The 24,752-nt window shown below is 46.5% G+C and overlaps 1 protein-coding gene across 5 annotated transcripts in view; it reads right to left on the bottom strand.

The window, feature by feature from the left end:
- Positions 1-4,652: 4,652 nt before the first annotated feature.
- C4H19orf38 (chromosome 4 C19orf38 homolog) overlaps positions 4,653-24,752 on the bottom strand; it is a 32,678-nt gene continuing 12,578 nt past the window's right edge. For 2 of the 5 annotated variants that reach the window (XM_083185144.1, XM_083185141.1), the window contains exons 2-9: positions 20,435-20,539; positions 18,470-18,772; positions 17,451-17,498; positions 16,358-16,450; positions 16,246-16,270; positions 15,132-15,172; positions 10,132-10,169; positions 4,654-4,950 (exon numbers count right to left, since the gene is read on the bottom strand). In XM_083185144.1, the coding sequence (XP_083041270.1) occupies positions 4,858-4,950; positions 10,132-10,169; positions 15,132-15,172; positions 16,246-16,270; positions 16,358-16,450; positions 17,451-17,498; positions 18,470-18,772; positions 20,435-20,539 (746 nt within the window). In that variant the 3' untranslated portion in view covers positions 4,654-4,857. Of the gene's footprint in view, positions 4,951-10,131; positions 10,170-15,131; positions 15,173-16,245; positions 16,271-16,357; positions 16,451-17,450; positions 17,499-18,469; positions 18,773-20,434; positions 20,540-23,013; positions 23,204-24,203; positions 24,276-24,752 lie in introns of those variants that run through there. The other 3 variants (XM_083185145.1, XM_083185146.1, XM_083185142.1) reach the window with 3 other exon arrangements.

The following is a 24,752-nucleotide window of genomic DNA, read 5'->3' as shown; positions in this document are numbered from 1 at the left end:
CCTAAATCTAACTCTCTCTGCACATGTTACATCTGCCCCACCTGCAGTGCACATGGATTTGTCCATGAGAGAGTGAATTTGCCTTTGCGAGTGAACCAGAATAATCCCCTAACTGTTTTCCGACTGTAATTACTGTAAGTTGCACTTTGTAACATTATTGCATAAAAAGTAAATACAAAGTGAAACATTTGAGTCACAATAATTGCGTAAAGACAAAGTTGCTTAAGTTTTTAACATTGCCAGGAAACCACAAAGACCCGATTCCAAACAAAGGGAAGTGTAATATGGAGATTGTGTATCATGTTTCATATCAACCGGACTATGCAATATTTGTTCATTGACACTTTTAATATTAGTAGTAGTAGTAGTAGTACGTTTATTTATAAGGCGCCACAAAGTGTCCACAGCGCCGTACATAGCAAACAAAAAACAAATTACAAGGTAACGTACAGGGTGTGTTGAAAAATACAGTATAAATAGGGGGGATCCGATATGTAATGCCGGCGGTCGGAATCCCGGCGGTCGGAATCCCGACACTGGAATCCCGACCGCCGAAATCCCGACATGGGGGGGACGTGGAGCGCCCCCCCCCCCCCTTGCGGGCTCGCTGCGCTCGCCACGCAGCGGGCCCGGTGCCTCCAACGCTCGGCACGCTATTTTATTCTCCCTCTATGGGTGTCGTGGACACCCACGGATGGAGAAAGTTTCGGGATTTCGGCGGTCAGGATTCCAGTGTCGGGATTCCGACCGCCGGGATCCCGACCGCCGGCAAATTGACTGCATACCAATAGGGGTATAGCTGGTAGAACTAAAATCAGCATCAGTTCAGAAGTAGGTGTCAAAATTGTCCAGGAGACTGAGGATGAAGTAGAGGAAGGGAAGAACAGGACAGGAGCACAGGTGAGGTAAAGAGGTAGGGTGAGTACGTGAGGAAGGAGGACCCTACTCATAAGAGTTAACATACTAAAAGGAGGTGGGTGGACGAACGAAAAACAATAGGAAAGTAGGAACGGATGGGAACGGAGGCAGGATAGGAGGATCAAAGAGGTTAGGAGGCGGGATAGGCTAGTCGAAAAAAGTGGGTTTTGAGGGAGCGCTTGAAGGAGGTAAGGGAATCAGAAAGCCTGATGGGTAGTGGGAGGTTGTTCCAGTGCAGGGGAGCAGCGCGAGAGAAGTCTTGGACATGGGAGTAGGAGGAGGTGATTAGGTGAGAGGTCAGTCGGAGGTCAGCAATGGAGCGAAGAGGACGGGAGGGAGTGTGGATAGAGATCAGTGAAGAGAGGTAAGGAGCGGTGGAGGAGGAGAGAGCCTTGTAGGTGGTGGTGAGGAGTTTAAAGAGAACTAGGAAGGGAATGGGGAGCCAGTGAAGAGATAGACAGAGGGGGGAGGCGGAGGTAGAGCGGCGGGAGAGGAAGATTAGCCTAGCAGCAGCGTTAAGAGTGGATTGGAGAGGTGCGAGGCGGGTGAGAGGTAGCCCAGAGAGAAGGATGTTGCAGTAGTCAAGGCGGGAGATGACAAGAGAGTGAATTAGAATTTTGGTCGCGTCAGTGGAAAGCAATGGTCTGATGCGTAAGATGTTGCGTAGGTGAAAGCGGCAAGACTGTGAGAGAGCACGAATGTGGGGGGTGAAAGAAAGGGAGGAGACAATGATGACACCGAGGCAGCGCGTTTGGTCGGTGGAGGTGATCTCTGTTTCACCAATGCTGATGGAGATAGTGGGAGAAGAGGGGATGTTCGGGGGATGGAAGATTAGAAGTTCAGTTTTAGCCATGTTTAGTTTAGGAAGCGTTGGGTCATCCAGGCTGAGATGGCCGTGAGGCATTTGGAGACCTTGGCCAGGAGTGATGGGGATAGCTCGGGGGAGGAGAGATAGATTAGGGTATCATCAGCATAAAGGTGGTAATGAAAACCATAGGAGCTGATGAGGGTGCCCAGAGAGGTGGTGTAGAGGGAGAAGAGGAGAGGGCCAAGGACTGATCCTTGGGGAACACCGACTGGCTGCGGGGTAGTAGGAGAGGAGGAGCTTGAAGTGGAGACGGAGAAGGAGCGATCGGAGAGGTATGAGGTGAACCAGGAGAAGAAGAATATTAGATGACATCTTTCAAATACATTCCTCCAGTGGACTCCCCGGCCCTCCGTACTCGTGGGTAAGGATGGGTATCACAAGTGCTGGATCAAATTGGTTCCATAATTTCCAGCATCGGTACTGGTCTAGTGATGCCATGTGACCATCTTGAGTTAAGTATTCAATGGTTTCAACCATCAATGGTATTCTCATACTAGGGATGGCCATCGAATAGTTAACCACTGATCGTGCCATCAATGCTTAACAACGATGGCTTGAAATCATTAATAGGGAGGCATCGATGGTTTGCACCATTGGAGACCTTTTTTGCTGTGGGGTACTGAAATTATACACCTGCTTCAGATGAATCTTTTTCAACCAGACCTTGAAAGGTGAGTCCTGATAATTCTGACAGCTGTGGCTTCATAACCTCATCTCAGGCAGATTACACATGCAGGGCAAGTATCTGTACTGCGATACATGCCTGTCTTAAGAAAACAAGTACGATATGTGCAGGAGCAGCTACAGGCGCGCATGTGGTTGCATTGAACATAGTTGTCATCATTTAACATGAGAATGTATTCCTTTTAAGTGGAACAGTGTAGGTTATAACATAAACTGCATGTTAAAAGAACTGACCCACGATAAAGGGACAACTGGACAAGGGAAGCTCAGCTGGCTAATAAAGAGGCTGGTTTGTGAATCCAGTATATGGGCCCCAAATTATATAACATCTGTGACACAGCTACGGTATAAAAGTCATGAAGAGCTTGTGCCATTATACTACAACCCAACCTGTTAGATCCTGTATTGATGTCATTCCATATGCTGACTTATGACATCCTGTGTAGCTGGTATGCTACATGTTGACTTATGACATCCTGTGTAGCTGGTATGCTACATGCTGACTTATGACATAATGTGTAGCTGGTACGCCATATGCGGACTAGCGACATCCTGTGTAGCTGGTATACCATATGCGGACTTGTGATATCCTGTGTAGCTGGTATGCCATATGCGGACTTGTGACATCCTGTGTAGCTGGTATACCATATGCGGACTAGCAACATCCTGTGTAGCTGGTACACCATATGCGGACTTGTGACATCCTGTGTAGCTGGTATACCATATGCGGACTTGTGACATCCTGTGTAGCTGGTATACCATATGCGGACTTGTGACATCCTGTGTAGCTGGTATACCATATGCGGACTTGTGACATCCTGTGTAGCTGGTATGCCATATGCGGACTTGTGACATCCTGTGTAGCTGGTACCGTCATTAAGCCCCGCCCCCATGATGGAAAATGACCCAATTTGCCGATCGACGCCGAGGGGACGGGGCTAAAATGACGCGATTCTGACACTTTAGCCCTGCCTCCTCAACATAGATAGGCATATCCGGTTATTTAAATGGCACGGTCAGGGGTGAGGTATCTGGGAACAGGGGGAGGGAGCTGGGATTTTCAGGACCCTCCCGGCCATTCCGGGAGGGTAGGCAACCCTGAAATATGTCCAAATCTCGTCGCAATCCACTCACCATCACATACTTTTTACACTGGGCACAACTCATCGCACCTCAGAGAAGCCAGAGACTTAAGCTGGCCATACATCTACAGATCGATTGTCAGATCGGGCTGGTTGGAACAAAAACCTGGTGTATCTGAATGGCAGTTTGGCAGTTTTCCATCATTTCAAAGCAAATGGTCAACTGTCATTTGCTCTCATCCATTACCAGGATTTTGTTCCAACCAGCCCAATCTGACAATCGATCTGTAGATGTACAGTATGGCTGGCTTTACTCTGAAAATACACATACAGTATCTGGCCTGCTCCTGACCTCACACACCCTCCTCTAAAACGCTCAGACATGCCTGGATTTCCAAGACACTCCCAGCATTTACCTACTATTTTCTCAGCACTCTTACTAAACGAATGGATTCCACACCCAGTCGCTTACGTCCTGCCAATCACATTGGGAACGGCAAACAAATAGAAAAAGTAGCAGGATTTCATTGCAGGACTACCTTGCGCAAGAATACTATGGGCGAGATGTATTAAAATACATCGCCGCCCTTCGCGGCCCCCCCGCCGCGATGCCAGCGCACATGTACTAACATATGCGGCTGGCATTGCGATCTGGTGACGGAGGCCCCCCACGATACCTGTACTGTAGTGTGCGGGGGTTCTCCGTCACCTTCCTGCAGCCATGCTCTCCCCTAACGCCGGGGACAGCTAAGCAGGCTGTCCCTGGCGCCTCCTCCTCCCCCCTGCAGCCGGAAGGATGTCCGGCTGCTTCACTAGGGGGAGGAGGGGTTTACCTTCCGGGGTCCAGGAGGACCCTTCAGGAAGGTAAGCCAGAAGGGGGGTCGGCGAGGCGGCGGGTTTGCGTCGGAGGCGGCAGGCGGCGAAAAGAAGCCCATAGGCTTCTATAGGGTGTCGCCACCCAAAGGTGGCGATACCCTACAATGCGGTATCGGTGCGGCCGAGTTTTGATACATCAGAAAATGCGGTAAAACCAGGGTTTTACCGCATTTTCAGTTTAATACATCTCGCCCTATGGGCCATACGCACGCAATGTATCGATAATTGGCCACTGTGCAAATTCACGGTCATGCAATCAGGTCTGAATTACCCCCGTTGTTCCCTAAAGCCTGTGTACCCTCACTGTACAGTAAGTGACTGTTCCCAGACAACAATAGCAGACAGGACCACTGAATGCGCACAGGTCATTATCAGCTGGGATATGGATAATAACACTCAGTCTTTATTTGGATCTCTTAAGGCATAGTCTCATATTCTGAAACTGCTGAACGTAAAGGCAGGCCGGCTTTCCTCTTTACCGCTTTTTTCCAGATGGGGGAACACAGTCTCTGGGGTGGAATCCTCATGTAAGAAAAAAAGAGAAAATATGATTGAATGTTTGTCATTGTGTGACTATACCCTGTCTCCTGCAACAACACAACATAAAAAATTATTGTAATGATCAAAACTAGACTGAGCTTCTGATCCATAGTTGCCACTCCTCCCACATCCTACAGGAGGCTCCTGTTTCAGTCATAAATTTCCTGCTGCCCTGCATTGCACTTCTAATCTCCCTGATTCTTCCAATTCTGCCAAGGGTGCCACTAAGATGTTTATTTGCAAGGACAATGATTTGCTGTAATCACTGTGATTTGCTGTAGCTCCAAAGGAATCCCTGGTGATAGCTCTCATTATCCTCCCTTGTGGGAACCCCTAACAGGAGAGATAGACAGGAGCACATGATCACACAGGGTCTTGTTATCTGTGCTGGTGTGCACTCATCCATAGTGTGCTGCTGCTGCTGCTAGTGAGTGACTTAGGGTAATAATATTTGCTACTAATCTTTCTTTATTTAAACACTTTTGTTTAATTAGAGTATCTGGTGTCCATAATGATTTGGCTAATGCCATAATGGTTTGGAAAACAGCACATCCAATAAAAAATAGGTACAGTGTTCACAATTATAAAAAATAAATAATAAAAAAAAAAACATTTAATATGCCAAAAACATACTTCTATGCTTAGGAATTAATTCACACAAGGTCAAATTGCATTTGGAATTTATTGCATTGGCATCACAGTAATCATGTATATTTTGCTATGTGAAAAGAAAAGGAATATCACAGTGAATATATAGTTGCAAACAAGAAACCCCATATTGCAGACAGCAACGTTAGTATCAATACTAATATTATATAGAATGATCTTGTAACAACAAGCATTGATACACCCATCAGTGGAGCTAGACACACCCTTTGGCAGCACATCCTACACGTAGTGCATCCTACTATAATCTCCCTGATTCAAGTATGCTCTGATCTCGATATGAGCTTGTAAAATATCCCCACAAATCAAGTCAAATTATTTTGGTAGCAACTTGCCTGGTGCATAGATGCCTACCGGCCAAGAGGCTTCAGAAAATCAGCCTGGAAAGGCAAGCAAGTGTCCCGTATCTATTCTGAACCCCCACACCCTTTTGGCCACCCACTTGCAGAGTACATGTAGGCAGACCAAGAGGGACCAGATGACGTGGTTTATGCAGGGTTGCTGACTTTTTCATCTCCTCTTCGGGAGAAGCCCGGAGAGGAGACCTTCAGCAGGAGTTAGGGGGCGGGGCTTGAGTGTGGCAGGGGCGGGGCTAAAAAGACGCGATTATGACACTAGCCCTCGCCCCCTCATCGGAATCAGCAAATCAGGTCATTTAAATGGTGCGACATGGGGTAGAAGCCGCAATCATATTTTCGGGACCCTCCCAACCATTCCGGGAGGGTCGGCAATCGGGTCCTTCCTCCCGGCCCCCGGAAGGGTGGGCAACCCTCCCGGAATCAGGGGGACCCCCACTGAGCCCCCCGATCGCGGCATTTATATGCCGCAATCCGCGGGTCTCAGGGGAGGGGGCGGAGCTAAAATGGCACAATCGTGACGTTTTAGCCCCGCCCCCTCCATGGATATCAGTTATTTCTGCTATTTGATGTAATGAGGGCGGGGCTTAATGACGTCACAGTTAAGCCCCGCCCCCAAAACGCGTAATGTAAGATTCCTCTCCGGGCTTCTCCCGGAGAGGATTTTTTTAAAGTCGGCAACCCTGGTTTATGCCACAATTTTTTTTTATGGTAGTGCATAGCAGGTGGAGCTATCGTGATGCAGTTGAGGCACCACATCCCCACAATGTGCATATAACTGCTAGCAATGCCCCCCTGTGCTGACTGCTTGCCTCTCAAAGGGCGGTATTCAATGAGCCTGATTCGCCAGGTTTTTATGGCGAATTTGTGCTGTTTGGCGAATTTCTGACAAAAACGGTGAATCACCCTATTCAATGACCACATGGCGAATACATTTGAAGGTTTTTTTCGCCATGATTCACCGAGTAGCAATCGCTATCTTTTTATGGAGAAGTGGAATGTGAACTTTTAAAATAAAGTGTTTTGTTTTTTACATTTGGTGTCAAAAAATCAGGAATTTTATTCTGAGGAGGGGCATGCTATTTTTATTCATGTGCTGTAAGCACATGAATATATATTTAATTTTAAAAATAATATTTTTATTTTTTTATTTTTTTTACACAGCAGCCAGCAGGGGGCGCCGGAGCCGAGCCGCTCATTACATATTCATATATTCACTGCACGATCATTACGATCGTGTGTAGTGAATATACGCCCCCCTGCTGGCACCCCCGGGGGGCAGCCTGTGCTGCCTGGCACCCGGGGAGCCCACCTAACCCCCCACAAAGGTCTGGGCTAGGCAGAGAGACTACCATCTCTCTGCCTGGCACCGTCCTCAGGCTCCCTGCGGCAATCGCCGCAGGAGCTCATATTCGCCAGTCAGGGGCTCGCTGCCCCTGACTCGTTGAATACCGGAGCCCGCCGGCTCCGGAACGTGGCGAATGTGCAGCGAATCCAAAAAAGGATTTGCTGCACCTCGCAGGTATTCACATTGAATACCGCCCAAAGAAGTAGATAAGTATATTCTATATTTTAAATTTAGACATTTTGCACTGACTTCCAAATTACACATCTGTGGGGAATTACACTGGTAGGTGCACTTTGACCATGTATTAAAATTCTTAAACCTCAAAAACATGACAAACAGGATAGTCTGTCCAGGTCTCTTATAAAATAATATTGCTTTCTGTGGAAATCTGCAGTCTCATTTTAATAACAGGGTTAAGTCCTCACATGCAAGATGTGTAAAGCCTTGAAAAATGAAATCATTGAGAGTGATAAACCACCAACCAATTATCTCCCACCTGTCATTTTAGTAACCCACTTTATATTTTATAACTTTTCAAGCTTAGTACATCTGGCCCATATCCCTGCACACATAGCACACTTATGGGGCCTACACACGTAGTGGTATACAGGCATTTTCTGTGCGATTTTACTTAATTTTACTAGATTGCCCAGAAAATGGCCCTACAGTACATCAATGTGTGTGTAAGGGGCCATAGTGACAGCGATGCGTGGCCCCTCACACGCGATATCTCCCGACGTTTAATATCCAGCATGCTGGATACTAAAAGGTTGGGGCCAGTGTTCTCATCGGAGAACACTGGCCCTGACAGATCGCTCAGAGCACATTGCATCTCTCAGAATGCTCATCTACACACAGCGCTATGTGTGTAAGCCACATCACACAGGTAAATCACATGGTTGGGATTAATTAGCGAGTAAGTGCTTTGAAGGAGGTATAAGTTGTGCAATGTTTGGGGTAAAGTGACCAATGCTGGACAGTCTGGCTCGCCACTAGTAAGGTGACCAGTAGATAGCTAGAAGCAGGGTTGTAGGACACTCTGGCTGTCAGTACCATCCTGACATTCTCCTGAATAAACAGTGTTTCAACAAGACATGACATGGACATTCAATTAATACTGTGGTTCATAATGTTGACATCAGAATGTCACATGGTCATAAAGTTGACATGGACATTGGCCCTTATTCTGGTTCACTCGCAAAGGCAAATTCCTTCTCAAATGGACAAAACCATGTGCACGGCAGGTGGGGCAGATGTAACTTGTGCATAGAGAATTCGATTTGGGCTGGGTTTTACTTCAAACTGAGATCTATATTGCAGTGTAAAAATAAAGCAGCCAGTATTTTCCCTGCACAGAAACAAAATAACTCACCAAAACCTAAATCTCTCTGCACATATTACATCTGCCCCCCTGCAGTCTTTCAGTGTTCGCTTCTCTGACTCTACCTCCTTTTCACTACCTCTGTCCTTTGATAAAGCAGGCAGGACCAGCAAAACGCGTCAGAAGTGCTGTTGCCCTTTTGCCACCCCCTTTCTTGTGGATTGGAGTCCGAACTATCCCAGAAGGAGAGCCAATCTCCCTTCTTCAACTACACCAGGACACTATATAAGCTTTGGATCACCACCTTCTCCATTATACACCAACATTGAAAATCTAAAGGTGCCTACTGCATTGTCCTCAGACCATCTCCAGTGGATTCCGGTAATTTGTGCCACCTTGGGCCGACCACTTGGACATAAAGACATTCTGGACACCTCAATTTTATCACTTTTAATTGTTCAAAGCGCTGTTACCTTTTTCTTTTTTGCTTCTAGTACATTTACAGGATTAACTAACCTGTCTATAGCAGCAGCTGGGAAGCCACCCTTGCCAAGCGCATCCCTTTAAGATCCCTACCCTATCTAGGGTGGGCTCTTTTCCCTTCTGTTTTTGTACTCATTATATCCCGCATCGATTATTGCAATAGTCTCCTAACTGGATTTCCCAGGAACAGACTCTCGCCACTACAATCCATTTTAAATGCTGCTGCTAGGCTGATCTTCCTAGCAAGACGCTCATCACCTGCTGTTCCGCTCTGCCAGTCCCTCCATTGGTTTCCTGTGTTTTACCATATTCTATATAAAACACTTCTACTCACATATAAAGCTATTAACCATTAACCAGCATATATCTCTCTACTTATCACAAAATATCTCCCATCACGACCACTCCACTCTGCACAAGATCTGTGTCTCTCTTCTGCACGGATCACTCGCTCCCATTCACTATTACAGGACTTTCATCGGGCTGCTCCCACCCTATGGAATGCCCTTCCACGCACAAACTCTCTACTAGCCTCCAAACTTTCAAGTGTTCCCTGAAAACTCAACGCACTAAGGCAAGCCTATCATATTTAAGTTCCATATGCATAACCCTCTGAGGCACTTATGTATTATATAGCTTCATTCTGGACTTGTAACTTGGTGGGACTGCTATGCTATTACTGGTGCATGTCCTTGTGTTTCCCTCCTATGTCCCTATAGATTGTAAGCTTGCAGCAGGGCTCTCCTATCTCCAAGTCTGTCTGTTGTTGCCCAGTTTGTTTTATCTCTGTTTACAATTGTAAAGTAATCTGCTGTGCTATATAAGAAACTGTTAATAAATAAATAATAGATAGATAGATAGATAGATAGATAGATAGATAGATAGTATAAGAATAATTGGCAAACCACATATCAAATGGGCCAGAGGTCACGCACCAGGCTAAGGCTTAATAATAAATGGAAATAATAAAAGATTGTTAGTAAACTCACCAAGGAAAACATCTGGTTGTGGTGGCTTATGTACCAGTCTGTAGAAGAGAGAAATACATTAATGGAGGCTGCTCCAAATTGGAGATATAATGTCAGTACCAGGGAAAGTAGGCAGCAAGCATGTGAGGAACATGAAAAATTGCAGGGTAGTGACAGATGGCCTGATTCTGAGAAAGGGTGTATATAGGGGTCCGAGCACCCCTGCCAATGTATGGGACTTGTGCCCCACCCCCCATATTCTCCTTTCCTTTCCCATCTTGATATGTTCCACATCTTGCTCTATTGGCCCCCTATGCTGTGTCTTGTGTGATAGGGGCACTGTGAAGGAGTCAGAGGGAGGGTGAGGGCAGGGATACTGATGGGGAGTCAGAGGGAGGGTACGGGCAGGGACACTGATGGGGAGTCAAATGTAGGATGAGGGCAGGGACACTGAAGAGGAGTCAGAGGGAGTATGCGAACAGGGGCACTGAGGGGGAATTGGAGGGAGGGTGAAGGCAGGGTCACTGAGGGGGAGTCAGAGGGTAGGTAGGTGAAGGCAGGGGCACTGAGGGGGAGTCAGAGGGTAGGTGAAGGCAGGGGCACTGAGGGGGAGTCAGAGGGTAGGTAAAGGCAGGAGCACTGAGGGGTAATCAGAGGGAGGGTGCGAACAGGGGCACTGAGGGGGAGTTGGAGGGAGAGTGAATGCAGGGGCACTGATGGGGGGAGTCAGATGAAGGGTGAGAGCTTGAACACTGAGGGGGAGTCAGAGGGAAGGTGAAGGCAGGGGAACTGTGGGGGAGTCAGAGTCAGAGCAGGGGCATTGAAGAGAGTAAGAAGTAGGGTTAGGGCAGGGGCATAGCAGGGAGAAAGAGGGAGGGTGAAGGCATGGGCACTGCATGGTAGTCAGAAGGAGGATGAGAACAGGGGAAGTGAGAGGGAATCAGAGGAAGGGTAAGGGCAGGTACACTGAAAGGGAGTCAGAGGGAGAGTGAGTGCAGGGGCACTGAAGGGGAGTCAGATGAATGGTGAGAGCAAGGGCTCTGGGGGAGAGTCAAAGGGGGTGCAGGGGCACTGAGGGGGAGTCAGACGGAGGGTGAGGGCAGGGTCACTGTGTAGGAGTCAGAAGGAGGGTGAGAACAGGGGCACTAAGAGGGAGTCAGAGGTAGGGTGAGGGCAGGGACACTGAAGGGGAGTCAGAGGGAGGATGCGAACAGGGGCACTGAAGAGGAGCTGGACGGAGAGTGAGTGCAGGGGCACTGATGGGGAGTTAGAGGGAGGGTGAGAGCTTGGAGGCTGAGAGGAAGTTAGAGGGAGGGTGAAGGCAGGGTCACTGACGGGGAGTCAGGGGGTTGGGCAGGGTCACTGAGGGAGAGTCAGAGGGAGGGTGAGAACAGTGTCACCTAGGGGGAGTTGGAGGGAGGGGGAGAGCTTGGAGACTGAGAGGGAGTCAGAGGGAAGGTGAGAGCTTTGAGACTGAGGGGAGTCAGTGGAAGGGTGAGAGCATGGACACTGAGGGGGAGTCAGAGAGAAGGTGAGGTCATTGGCATTGTGGGGGAGTCAGAGATTGTGAGGGCAGGGGCACTGAGGGGGGTCAAAGTTAGGGTGAGGGCAGGGAGTCAGAGGGAGGGTACGTGGAGGGGCACTAAGGGTGAGTCAGGTGGTGAGAGCATACCCTCCAACATTTAAAGATAAGAAATCGGTACACATTCTGAAAGGGGGCGTGGTCATGTACAAAGGGGCGTGGTCATGAACAAAGGGGCGTGGTCATGGACAAAAAGGGGTGTAACCACGTCCCCTTTCCGAATGAGTACTGTGCACCAACTTCTACATGTATCATGCAGCTCATGTCACGTGGTGGCTTGGTGGACTGCTAGCATATTAAATAAGTATATTTAATATACTTATTTAATAAATAAGTATATTAAATATACTTATTTAATATGCCAGCAGCCCACCAAGCCACCATGTGACATGAGCTGCAGGCCTGGCAGCAGGTGCACATATGTCACACGATGAAGACTGGGCAAGTGACGAGATAATACATTGTATTATTCAAACTGCAGCCTGAGCCACCTACTTTCTGCACTGACTTGCTCGGAGTCTGATGTGGAAGTGGCAGGCTCCGATGGCAAAGATAAATAATCATTCTCCTTCACATGCGCCCGCCGCCGGGGCTGGTGTCACCGCATCCCTCGCCCTCATAGCGCAGAATCGTGTCCACAGTTACAGTCTGCGCATGCGGAGACTGCTGGCTGTCAATGTCCTTTCCCATGAGCAGAATGCCGGCCCGTGACGTCATGACGCACGGGACCGGACCCGCAACCGCAATACACTCTTGGGAACGGGGGAGAGCCGGCGCAGCACCTCCAGGCAACTCAGACAGAGCGGAGCCAGGGGGATTTTAATTAGGAGTGAGTAATAACTGACCGCTGCGGGGAAAAGCGGTACATTCGGTACAATTATAATTTGCCGGTACAGACTGTTAATAAACGGTACTGTACCGGCAAATTCGGTACAGTTGGAGGGTATGTGAGAGCTTGGAGACTGAGGGGGAGTCAGAGTGAAGGTGAAGGCAGGGGCAGAGGGGGAGTCAGAAGGAGGGTGAGTGCAGGGGCACTGAGGAGCAATTAGAGGAAGGGTGAGAGCAGGGGCACTGTGTGGAAGTCAGAGGGAGGGTGAGGACAGGGGCACTGAAGGGGGTTCAGAGGTAGGGTGAGGCAGGGAGCCAGAGGGATGGTTAGCGGAAGGGCACTGAGCGGAAGTCAGATGGAGGGTGAGAGCTTGGACACTGAGGGGAGTCAGAGGTGGGGGGGGGGCACTGAGGGGGAGTCATAGGAAGGGTGAGGCAGGGTCACTGACAGACAAACAAACTGCAAGCAAACTTGTAGTCTCAACAGAACTGGACAGGCAGTCAGCAGTGTAGCTGACCATTTGGCCCATAGGCTTCTTACCTCCATACAGATCTCCAGGTTATGCTGTAACTGCTGTGCTTAAGTGTCAGTGCAGCTACTATAGAGATCATATGCCGTACTAGTGCTGACTGACTTGTGTTTATCAGACTATGTACTGTAGGACTGCCGGTAAGGGTGGTGGATGAGGGAGAGTCTCCCTTCCCAGACTCAGAAGCATCCTGTCCACTATTGGTTAGGTCTATATCCAAGTTGGAAAAAGGACCTCATGGGAAATGGGGAGGAGGAAGGTCTGAACATGGGAGCCCAAATAGACCCTTGCATGCTTGCTCCACTCACCATGCTTTGTATGCGCTGGCCCCTGGGCATGAAAGGACCTTTCTCCAACTGGGATCTAGCAACTACTGTCCACTGTGATGGCTAAATAGACTTGTGACTGCAGTCACTGGGAGTCTAAATCAGCTGTATGTGTTTCTACCTCTTGGCCGCGATTAGCATTGCCAGGCAGTGCTCCCCATTGACCTGTGCCCATACTGAATGCGATTCTGGCCAAGGGATCAATTTGACCCTGATTCTGTGTCACATGCAAAATTACAATTAGACTGCGTGTGAGAGTAAGGAAGAAGTATGTAATGTGAGTAAGGAAGAGAATTGAATGCAAGTGAGGAAGTAGTTTACAATTTGAGTAAGGAAGGGGATAGAATATGAGTGAGGAAGTAGTATGTAATTTGAGTAAGGAAGGGGACAGAATGTGAGTGAGGAAGTAGTATGTAATGTGAGTAAAAAGGGGAATATACCTGTATATGGGTGAAGGAGGATGATATTTGAGTGAGGAAACAACATGACATGTGAGTGCGGAAATAGTATGTAGTGTAAGTGAGGAAGTAGTATGTAGTGTAAGTGAGGAAGTAGTATGTAGTGTAAGTGAGGAAGTAGTATGTAGTGTAAGTGAATAAGTAGTATGTACTGTAATGTGAGTAAGGAAGGAGGGTCAGGGCCGGTGCAAGGCACCGAAGCGCCCCAGGCGAGTCGGGGTGGGGAGGCCCCGGTACCGGGGGGAGGGGGGTGGTACCTGTGGAAAAAACTTGCGCCCCGGCGTCCCTGCAGTGCTGGGGCGGTCAGGGGTGTCCGTGCCGTAGGGGTACCTGCGGCGCCGTCATGTGTATAAAGCTGGCTGCGGCCGGTGGGGTCCCTGCAGTGAATAGAAAATAACTAGCGCTTCCCGTGCCGCCGCGCGCATAGCGCTAGTTATTTTCTATTCACTACAGGGACCCAGCCGGCCGCAGCCAGCTTTATACACATGACGGCGCCACAGGTACCCCTACGGCACGGACACCCCTGACCGCCCCAGCACTGCAGGGACGCCGGGGCCGCAAGTTTTTTACACAGTTCGCTGGGGGTGAGGGGCGAACTGCCGCCCTCCAGGTGCCGGCGCCCTAGGCAAATGCCTAGAGCTGCCTAGTGGTGGCGCCGGCCCTGAGGAGGGTGAAATTTGAGTGAAGAAGTAGAATGTAATGTAAGTGAGTGAGTGAGTGAGTGAGTGAGTGAGAGATAAAGAAATTCATGTGAGGCAACAGTAAGCGATTTGGGAAAAGAAAGTTAGTGAGGAAAGAGAATAAAATTATGAGTGAGGAAGGTTAGTGGAGGATGTAAATGGTTAATCATAGGCAAATGTGCGTGAGATAAGGCAAGGGAAATGTCACACTGAAGGCACATAAAGACAAGGGGAGAAAGATAAATATGCCTGAGGTAGTGGTTCCCAAACTTTTTTGAATCATGGCGCCCTAGAATATCAGAATTTTTGTTCACGGCACCCCTAGGCCAAAAGATTTTGGTGAGATTCAAAAAAAAAACATTAATTAAGTGAATTGTGTTTATATGTCACTCTAATGTGGTGAGGGACAAGATGCGCTACTGTTGCCCATATATTGTATAATAGTAATCTACAATCACTGCTTTTGCCTTATAAATTGACCATAAATATTTAGTTGATCCTGCACCACCAACCAACCCAAGGTACTATACTCTTACAAGTGTTCCGAGGCACCCTAGGGTGCCTAATCCCACAGTTTGGGAACCACTGGCCGGAGGAACAATGAATAGTATAAACACCTTTTGTCACACTTTGATCAATCCAACTAGATTCTTTATCCCTGTAGAATAGAAAGTAGATTTTACACATATGTCATTTCTTTACTAAGCTACATATATATATATATATATATATATATATATATATATATATATATATATATATATATATATATATATATATATATATACACACACACACACACACACACACACAAAGGCACATGCAAACACTGATACTTTTTTAGATCAATCACTGCCAGTGCCTTCCAACTGTATCTGTCGAAGGTACATCAGCCCTGCATACAAGACACCTATGCAAGAGAACCTCACCTTCCATACAGGACACGTGTAGAGAAGACTTCAACTCTTCTATGCAGGACACTTATGCAGATAGGACATCACCTTTAAAACAGGAGACCTGTGTAGAGAGGGCATCACCTCTTCCATACAGGGCCCCTATGTAGAGAGGACATCACCCCTTCCATACAGGACACCTATGTGGAGAGGACATCAGCCCTTCCATACAGGACACCTATGTAGAGGGGAAATCAGCCCTTCCATACAGGACACCTATGTAGAGGGGACATCACCCCTTCCATACAGGACACCTATGTAGAGAGGACATTGACCCTTCTACACAGGACACCTATGTAGAGAGGACATCACCCCTTCAATACAGGACATCTATGTAGGGAGAACCTCACCCCTTCCATACAGGACACCTATGTAGAGGGGACATCACCCCTTCCATACAGAACACCTATGGAGAGAGCATATCAGCCCTTCCATACAGAACACCTATGGAGAGAGCACATTGACCCTTCTACACAGGACACCTATGTAGAGAGGACATCACCCCTTCCATACAGGATGCCTATGGACATCACCCCTTCCATACAGGACGCCTTCTATACAGGATTGATATGAGGAAAGCACATCACCCCTTCCACGTAGGACACATATTAAGAGAGGACATACAGGACACACAAAGAGAAAACATCATTCCAAACTAAAAAATGGATCCAACAAGAAATGAGGCAAAAAACATCTCTAATGATGACAACACATAGTAACAAATGACATGGTAACTCATTCTGTACAATGTATAATGTTACTTGTCTATGTCTATTACCTCCGCTCTTGTTTCTTTTGATTATCTGAAAAGAAAAAAAAAAGATTATAGAAGGAGAAGAGATACAAATGAGTCCAATACACAGATTAGTAGGAGAATATCTGATACTTACGTCTTCTCACCACACGTATAGTCACATAAACTGCAGCCACAAGGATGACAAAGCCGGCTACTCCACTAACTAATATAATGGCCCATACAGGAACTGTACAAACGAGACAAAAGCATTTCCAAATGGAAGTTATATGGAAACATGAATAAGAGAGTGAAAAAAGTGATTTACAGAGGAAATGTGTAGTGTGTACTGTGACATAGAAACATAGAATTTGACGGCAGATAAGAACCACTTGGCCCATCTAGTCTGCCCCTTAAACAATGGTTCTGAATATCAATTTATCCCATATACACTCCCACATGCAGTGGCAGAATTATAAAACAGACCCCTCCCCACCAAAAAGTTCCAGGAACTGAGGGAGGCCCCAAGGGTCTCCAATATGGATGTTACTGCCTCAAGTCCTGCTGATTGTCAGGGGTTTTGCTCATTATCAGGGGTCTGTCAAGCGGGTCTCCATTAAAAATCTCCATTCCAGATTGAGCGGCGGCTCCTGCAGCATCCTTAAGAACTGTCTCCTCTGAGGTGGCAGCCATTTTGGGAGGATCGTTTATAATGGGGACAGGCACGACGGGACCACATAGAATTATCTGTAGGTCCCAACAGTTGTGTAGCAGTAGCCCTCAAAGACCCCCAGTGCCCACAAGCCACCTCCAAGTTGTTGCAGGTTCTGCGGGGGGACAAGGGGTATGCCAATGCCCACATGCCAGTGCTCTAGAAAAGCCCCCAGACAATCAAACTATGGATAAAGATCTGAGGAAGTAGCTAGAAATGAAGGCAGTCACAGGCAGCGAACATTACATACATAGATCACATGCATAGCCTATCTCAGCACCCATGGGTGAGCAGGAAATGGCACTTTCCCATTAAGGATTGTTAAATATTTGCTTTGTATTTATTCATATATCAAATTTGAAAAAAATATGTGATAGAGACATGGATGTTGTTACACACTGTATGTGTTTTGGGTCATAAGCATTTGGAACAAGCAATGGAATGTGCAGCACAGTCGCTGAACCATAACCCCGGATGTGCTGTCATTACTGATCAATAGGAATATAAAAAAAAGAAATGTTAATTATTGCTTTGTCACCGTATTCAGTAGCTGGAGTGTGGGATGAATCGGTCGGACCTGGTCCATCTGTAAGGAAATGATTATAAATTATTTCAAAATGCAAAAGTGGAAAGAATAACTGCACTATCCATAACATCTATCACACAACATCGAGGTAGAATGATTTGTAATTGATGGAAAATTCAATTTAGTTAATTTATCCCTATGAGTGTTACTTATTAACATTGCTGAGATAGGTAAACTACATTAACTATACATATGACAGCTATTTGCCGATTGCTTTCTATGGTTACAGTAATGGGAATGAATAACCCCTGATATTTCTATATTGAATGCATTAGAGGTGATATATCAATTTAGCTTTAACAGCACATTACAGTATATACTACACTAAAGATAATATATATCTCTATCAGTAGCGGCAGAACTCAGAAAAAGGAAACAGCCGGGTAGACGCCAATGTTCCAATGTTTCCACATTTCGTCAGGGCATCTTCTGCCACTTTATTCAAATACAGGTTGAGTGTCCTTCATCTGAAATGCTCGTGACCACAAGCATATTGGATAAGGGATTTTTGCGGATTTTGAAGTAATTTTTTTTTCATACTTCATCACCGGTGCATCCTTGGGAGCGGGGATGCAGCTAAAGAGGATTCCGACGGCCGCCGTGGACACCGGGGGACGAGGTAAGTATTAAAAAAAGAGGCGGGTGGGGGGATGAGACAACAACAAACCCTAAATATTCTGCAAACTACAGTTTTTCTGAATATTTCGGATATGGGATATCCAACCTGTACCACTAAAAGCCCTTCCCTGGTGTACATCTGTTCAAGGACTGAGACACACAATCTAATAATCTTTAGATGATCGTACGCTGAATGTTGCATCTTTAGGCAATCCGATACACCATCAAAACCTACCCCTGCCCCATGCTATGTGCATATTCTCCATCATAAGTTCGCAACCACTTTCAGAGGTTTTGAAATGATTGCAATAGTGAATATCCATGCTTGCCCATTCATTTTGCATGGTACTCACCTAGAATAATCAGTGAGAGGATATTGCTGGCATCAGATTTTTGGGACCGATCTCCCATCCTGCACTGGTATTTGCAGACATATATCATTGTTCCCCAGGTAGTGAAATTGCGGAGAGTAAACGTTACACTGCTTCTGCTCTCTGGGGCTGGTAATGTCTGTAGAATATCCCCACTGCTCTCTGAAAAGAGGTAGAAGTAGCATTCTGGGTAACTTGTGGGCGCTGTACATTGTACCTCAACAGACTGGTCCATGTGGAAGGCTCCTGGTGTAATCACAGATAGTAGCGGTGGAGGTAGATTTTCTGTAGGACATGGAATAATACTTCATCAATCTTCAAAAATTCCCCATGTCCAGGAAGCAGATTCACATACTCCCAACTCCCACCAAAGCCTATAGGGCCATGATAAAACTGTTTGGGTTTTCTACTTGCAATCTAACACTGGCCAAAATGCCAAAATGCACATTGGGCCTGATTCTGGTTCACTCGCAAAAGCAAATTCTCTCTCTAATGGACAAAACCATGCGCACCACAGGTGGGGCAGATGTAACACGTGCAGATATTTGGGTGTTACTTTGTTTCTGTGCAGGGTAAATACTGGCTGCTTTATTCTTACACTGCAATATAGATAACAGTTTGAAGTATAAGCCCCACCCAAATCTAACTCTCTCTGCACAAGTTACATCTGCCCCACCTGCAGTGCACATGGTTTTGTCAATTACAAAGAGAATTAGCTAGTGAACCAGAATCAGGCCAATTGTGTACATTGTATCATGATCCATTGAGGCAGTGGTTCCCAAATCTGGTCCTCAATTACCCCCCAATAGTTTGTTTTACAGGTCTCCACACAGAATTACAATTGAAATAATTAGCTCCACCTGTGTATCTTTTAAACGTTCTCAGTGAGTGAGTGCACCTGTGCACCTGCCAAGTGACACGGAAAACGTGAACTCTTGGGGATTCTTGAGGACCAGGGTTGGGAACCACTGCATTAGCGAGTCTGCCCAGGTGGTGGAAGTTTGCTTTTACCCATGTCTCTTGTGTTACATTATTGCTAGATGTGTCTGACCAGATACGACTGCTGGTCCGGATGTAATGATGACCAAGTTCAGCAGCCGGGTGGAATGCCAGATGAAATCTGACTTTTTATTTTTTAATTGGCAACCACAAGGCAAAACCATGCTTAGTAAATGATTGCCCATTTAAATAACAAAAAAAAAAAATCACTACATCCTGCCCGATATGTCAGAATTAGGGATTTAGGGACCCATCTGATAAGGTCATCTCACTATGGTATATAGGGGGTTATTTTGGTTCACTCTTTCTGACAAATTCCTTCTTAGATGGACAAAACCATGTGCAATGCAGGGGGGCAGATGTAAAATGTCCAAAGACATTTAGATTTGGGTGAGTTGTTTTGTTTCTGTGCAGGGGAAATAGTGACTGCTTTATTTTTACACTGCAATATAGATCTCACTTTGAAGTAAAACCCCACCCAAATCTAATTCGCTCTGCACAAGTTACATCTGCCCCCCTGCAGTGCACATGGTTTTGTCCATCTAAGATGGAATTTGTCAGAAAGAGTGAACCAAAATAACCCCCACAGGCCCACATTTTTGGACAAAAAAACTGTGCTAGGAACCTCAAATTCATTCTATGTTAAATGGTAGAGTTTACTCTAATTGTTCTGGTCACAGGTGTTCTTAGTACTTATAGTATGCACCTGCATTTTCTGTTCTTTATCGTGTGGCAATATGATTCTCAGCAAGGTACAGTAGCACCTCTTATGTTTAAAATCAGGGTGTGCAGTCCAGCCCCCCCCCCCCCCCCCCTCTTTTTTTTTAACTATACTTGATCAAGATTACCTCAAAGCAGAGTGGTTACTATTTTGGCTCTCCCCTGATATATTCCTCAACTGTTTTCACTGTTTGATACATCAACCCCAATGACTTCTAAAAAGATTACCTTGAACCAAAGATTCCATCTGTCCTCGGAATGTCATCATGTACAGGACTATGGGACTGTTTGTAACACCTGAGCTGACAATGGTAAATTCCATCCCAATGAACCCTGGTGTATTAGAAAGCAAATGAATGAGTATAGAGACAGCATGAACAGGCACAGTGCTTAAGATGGGATCTTCATCTGAGTACTAACTAGGGGTAGAAGAAGATACAAGATCAGACAATCAGAGGGCACAAGGAAATATAAAACGATATAAGTCTAACTGAGGGAATGGCAAATGATATAGGGGTATTGAGCATGATCTGGGTCAAAGTGTGTGTGTGGGGGCTTACGGCGTGGAACTGAGTACCATCACCTATAGTGGGGAAGTGGAATTAGTTTAACCACCACCTTAATTCTAACAGTAGTTTTCAGGGGGGGGGGGGGGGGGGCGGGGGGGAATGAGTTCCACCACCTCTCCAGGGCCACTTTTAAGGTGCCCATACACGCACCGATTTCCAGGTACTTTTTGTGCTAAATCGCATCGCATTGCATGCGTTGTGCGTGTGATGCGATCAAAAGACAGTACAAAAATTATGTGCAGCACATACCTTTTGTACTGTACGATGAGATGCCGCGGGAGCAGCAAATGGCAACAGGTAATGGGTTCAGGTTTATTGTGTGTTTAAAAGCATCTCATACTGGGGATATGGTCGTATTGTAGACCCGACTTAGGTTGACAGGGTTCTAGGTCGACAGGGTTCTAGGTCGACATGGATGAAGGTCGACAAGTGTCTAGGTCCACATGGGACAAGGTCGACAGGGTTTTAGGTTGACAAATGTGTTAGATTCAACAGGTCGCGAGGTCGACATGGGTTAGGTTGACAGGTTGTGAAGTCGACATGGTTTTTTCACTGTTTTTTGAGCCGACATGTGTCGACAGGCGGTATTTCATGCCCTACCATCCACTAGGACGTGGTGTGAGAATAAAATAGTGTGCCGAGCACAGCGAGGCACCGTGCCTGAAGCATAGCGAGCGGCTACGGTTGACTTCCAACTGTATCCATGTCGATTGTGTCGACATACGGGTAAAAAAAAACTGTGAAAAGACCCATGTTGACCTAACGCATTTGTGGACCTAAACCCATGTTGACCTAGACACCTGTCGACCTTCACCCATGTCAACCTACAACCCTGTTGACCTTGCTGCCTGTCGACCCAACGGTGTCTGGTAGACAATACAATCCACCCTGCTGGAGAGTGCCGGTGGAGTGGAGCTCCATCTAACTGGGATGTGCGAGCGTCTCTCACGCATGCGCATCCCAGTTTCTGGGTGGCAGGGGACGCAGACCCTGCCCGTCTCCGCTTCAGGGAGACGGTAAGGGTTAGGAGGGGTGCGGGGAGGCATCGAGGACCGGTGGGGAGTTCCGTTGGAAGGGGATGCGCAAGAATCTCGTGCGTGCGCGTCCCCTTCCGGGGGCTGGCAGTTGGCGATCCGACCGCCAGACCCCCCCGCTGAATGAGCCTGGCTCCATCTGTACTTTGTTCGAAGTTGTATTGTGAAGACAGATAGATGTTACCTATCCAGACAGAGAAGTATCCTGACTTATCTCGGACTATGCATGGGGAAATATAGCCTGATGTATCTAAAGGCCCCCATACACCTGAAATACATTGCACCCAATCATACAATCTCAATGGATTGTAAAATGGATTGTATGCAGATTGTGTGCACATCATGTGTATACAATCATACAATGCCGGCCCCGGGGAATTGCAGGATTGGTCCTCTGATCATCATACAGCAGATGGATTGTATGACAGATTGTGAGTACACTGTGTGTCCAAAAACCACCAAGGACTGCCGGGTAGTTGAAGGGAAATTGGACACAATCATGATTGTTATGGTGGGTACACACTTGTACAATGTGCATGAGATTTTGACTATATAGTCAAAATCTCATCGGGATCGCATGCAGATCGCATGGGTTTTAACCCTTGCGATCCCGATGCACTCTCCCATATCGCAGGCAGAAAGTCTTGGCTGCATAGACTATATAGTGCAGATCGGCACTATATAGTCAAAATTGTATGCAGATCGCATGCATGCCGTGCAATGTGATTCCGATGCGATCTGATCGCATCGCACGGCACTTGCCCATGTGTACACACCATAAGACCGGTCTTTCTGATGTATGGCCACCTTGAAACTTATCATAGGGAACATATCTTGATGTATGTAGAATTAATATGGAGAGACAAACCTTATGCACACTACTGTTTAAAAGTTTGGGGTCAGTTAGAAATGTCCTTTTTTTTTTTAAAGAAAAGCACTGTTTATTTCAATGAAGATAACATTAAGTTAATCAGAAATACACTCTATGCATTGTTAATGTGGTAAATGACTATACTAGCTGCAAAGGGATGCAGTTCGAATCCCGGCGGTCGGAATCCCAGCGTTCAAAATGCCGACGCCTGAAGTGGAAGTATCAGAAGGACTTTCCACTTCAGCGTCTGCAGCGTCTGGGGGAGGAGAACTGTCAGCCCGATTTCCCTGTATTTTATCCTTCTATGTTTGTGAATAAATCTTGTGCACTTACCGGGGTCTCTGGAGAATCCTTTAAAGAAACCGTTACGGACACGCGAGACAGAATACCAATGTAAGTCTACCTGTCCATGCTATCATTGTGGTATATGAGAGAGGAAGTTTAAAGATACCTTTGTGTGCACTCGAGAAAGAATTAGAAAGTAAGTGTTATTTTGGAAAGCTGAAGAAGCATCCATATCGTTTGGAATTAAAGAAACTGCTTTGTGAACTCGAGACAGGATTAAGAAGTAAGTGTGGTTCTACTGACCCACTAAGGAATCTCACCTGTCTCAGATACATCCAGTTCACAAGCAAGTTCTTCAATTAGAAATCAGTACATATCCGAAAAGGGGGCATGGCCACGGGTAGAGCCTGCATGGTCATGGACCACGCCCCCTTCCAAATGTGTACTGGCATTATATTTTAATATAAATATATATATATATATATTTATATATATATATTTTTTTTTTCTATGTAGCAAACAGTGGCACTCGACAGGATTTTCAACAGTGTCAAAAAAGTGGTTTAATATTCCAACGACCCACCCCTACCCCAGGCTTGCCTACCCTCCCGCATTCAGCGGGAGGCTCACGACTTTTTCCTGAGCCTCCCGCTGCCCCGCAATCCCCCTCAGCCCTCCCGGATTTTGTGACCCCTCCATTGTAATCCAGACTGTGTGTGGGCACATGTTCGGAAATGGCAGGGGTGGGGGTGCACAAGGAGGTCACAGCCGGCCACCGCAGCGGTTGCCGTGCTGCTGTGTGCACACGTACAGGAAGTCACTGCTGCATCAGGAGGAGCTGGAGAGTCGACAGCCAGGGCTCTGTTTGACTGAAGCTGGCCATGCTGCAATAATGTGTAAAAGGGTAACTGGCCTTGATAAAAATGCCGAAAGGGCATTGAAACGTTGGCCGGCAATGTTCCTGTAATTCTCCTGAAGACCCAAGGAGTGACACAGATGTTGTTCAGTTCTACCAATCCAGCACACTGATGGCACCCTGTGCTTCGATATACAAGGAAGAGAGTGACGACTCTACATTCGGAATATATATATATATATATATATATATATGATTCCAAGGAAGGCAGCACTCAGGAGGCAGAGGTAAGTGAAAAAAACGTCTGTATTAGCGTACAAGCTTTCGGGGTGTGACCCCCTTCATCAGGTAACAGACAACAATACTAACATGTAACACTCACCCATATGTAGTCGCCATCAGCCACGGCCTCCCCCGCACGCTGTCAGCGTTTCCGGCGCACAAGCAGGAAGTGCGCGACGTCATGTGAAGCCTCACTGGTGAATCCGGTTGCTGAGCAACCCCAGCAGCTTGCGTTTCACTGAAAACAGTGAAGACGCATATTCAGGAAGGAGCCGCCTGCAAGCGGCGAGGGGGACCAGGGCTGGGGGGAACAAGAATAGATATATGTAAAACCCAATACCACATAATGTCAAAAATTACATAATAAAGAAATAACTGAAAAAAATAAAAAAATAAAAGTGAAAAAATAATAAAAATAAAAATAAACAAAAACATATATGCAGAATTATGTCAGCGCATAAAAGAATATGCGCATACATACAAGAATTACACATATGAAAAAAATATATATACAACACGCAAAATTACAAGATGGAATTCCAATTAATTTTGTCATTTAGACCCCTAGGATGTGTTACATCCAATCTCAAAATCCATTGGGATTCGAGTCTCAGAAGTTTCCTGGCGCGATCACCTCTGCGCAAGGATT

The sequence above is a fragment of the Crinia signifera genome, chromosome 4 (genome assembly GCF_055691185.1).
Source record: "Crinia signifera chromosome 4, ASM5569118v1, whole genome shotgun sequence".
In the NCBI taxonomy this organism is placed as follows: Eukaryota; Metazoa; Chordata; class Amphibia; order Anura; family Myobatrachidae; genus Crinia; species Crinia signifera.
This window is presented reverse-complemented; position numbering and strand designations above follow the sequence as displayed.